Below are 1063 nucleotides of genomic sequence, written 5' to 3' on the forward strand. Positions count from 1 at the left end.
CCAAACTTTCGTCATCCCATGTGTAAAAAAAATTTGCTCTCTCCCAGACGACTCTTGCGCTCGCTCACGACGTACGGAATTCTCATAGTGCTTGGAAATTTTCCATTGCTACTTCGCTATGTGATCTGCGACACTCTTGGGAATCGTGATACGTCACCTACGCTCTGATAGCGTTTTGCCCATCAAGTAGCTGCATGAGACCTCAAGAAGTCGGTGTTTTTTATTTAGAAAGACCTCCCTTTCTGAGGTTGCGAGCGCAATGCTCGATAGCTGCCGTGTATCCACTGTGCGCGCGGACGAGGAAGGTGTGAAGTGGAGAGGGGGACGGGTCAACGCTTTGCCCTCGTTGTCGTATCGAGATGCAAAGGTATCATGTTTGGAAGAACCTACAATGTTCCCATGCCTAGAATCACGGCGCTGGCTTTGTCGCTGAGGTAACTGTGATGCCTGAAAGACTCTCGGGCGTGCGTGTTGGATATCTGGGAAAAAAAAAGAGCCGTGCGTGTCAGCGCGAGCGTGAGCAGGAGGTGGAACGAGCGAGATGAGCTGTTCTTTGAGGCTCGAGGAACGGAGGAAAGGGTACGCACGTGAAGCTCGATAAAGGGACAGTCGATACCTAGTAATGCGTCCCGGATGGCTACGCTCGTATGCGTCCACGCTCCCGCATTGATGACGACTGCAAAGATGAGCAGCAATGACGTGGATCAGAAAAGCGAGTGGTGGGGCTTGGTCGGGCGAAGTGTGTCTTGGAGGGCGGCGGTGCAAAGGACTCACTCGCTTCTGTCCCATCCGTCCTGGCCGCGTGTATGCGATCCAACAAGACGCCTTCGTGATTCGTCTGCAACGCTTCTAGCTTGATGCCGTAGGACGATGCTTGAGCTTCAGCGCGGGCTACAATGTCTGAGAGCGTCTCGGTGCCGTATCTATTCATTGACGGGCAGCAGTAAGCATCGACACGCGTGGAGTACTTAGGCTCCGAGACCAGGACGAGATGCTCGAGGAGGTCGACACGCGCAGCACTCACTTGTCAGGTTCTGGTCATGTGCCGTTGGCGAGGGGGGGG

The 1063-nt window shown here is 54.2% G+C and overlaps 1 protein-coding gene across 1 annotated transcript; it reads right to left on the reverse strand.

The window, feature by feature from the left end:
• Nucleotides 1-220: 220 nt before the first annotated feature.
• Nucleotides 221-931, reverse strand: IE81DRAFT_296038 (catabolic 3-dehydroquinase; the record flags this gene model as incomplete). The annotated part of the gene is made up of 4 exons (XM_025512127.1): nucleotides 221-284; nucleotides 391-479; nucleotides 588-676; nucleotides 775-931. 4 exons carry the CDS (start codon nucleotides 929-931, stop codon nucleotides 221-223), a joined length of 399 nt encoding a protein of 132 aa, XP_025365786.1.
• Nucleotides 932-1063: the final 132 nt, after the last annotated feature.

The sequence above is a fragment of the Ceraceosorus guamensis genome (assembly GCF_003144195.1).
Source record: "Ceraceosorus guamensis strain MCA 4658 unplaced genomic scaffold IE81scaffold_251, whole genome shotgun sequence".
NCBI lineage: Eukaryota > Fungi > Basidiomycota > Exobasidiomycetes > Ceraceosorales > Ceraceosoraceae > Ceraceosorus > Ceraceosorus guamensis.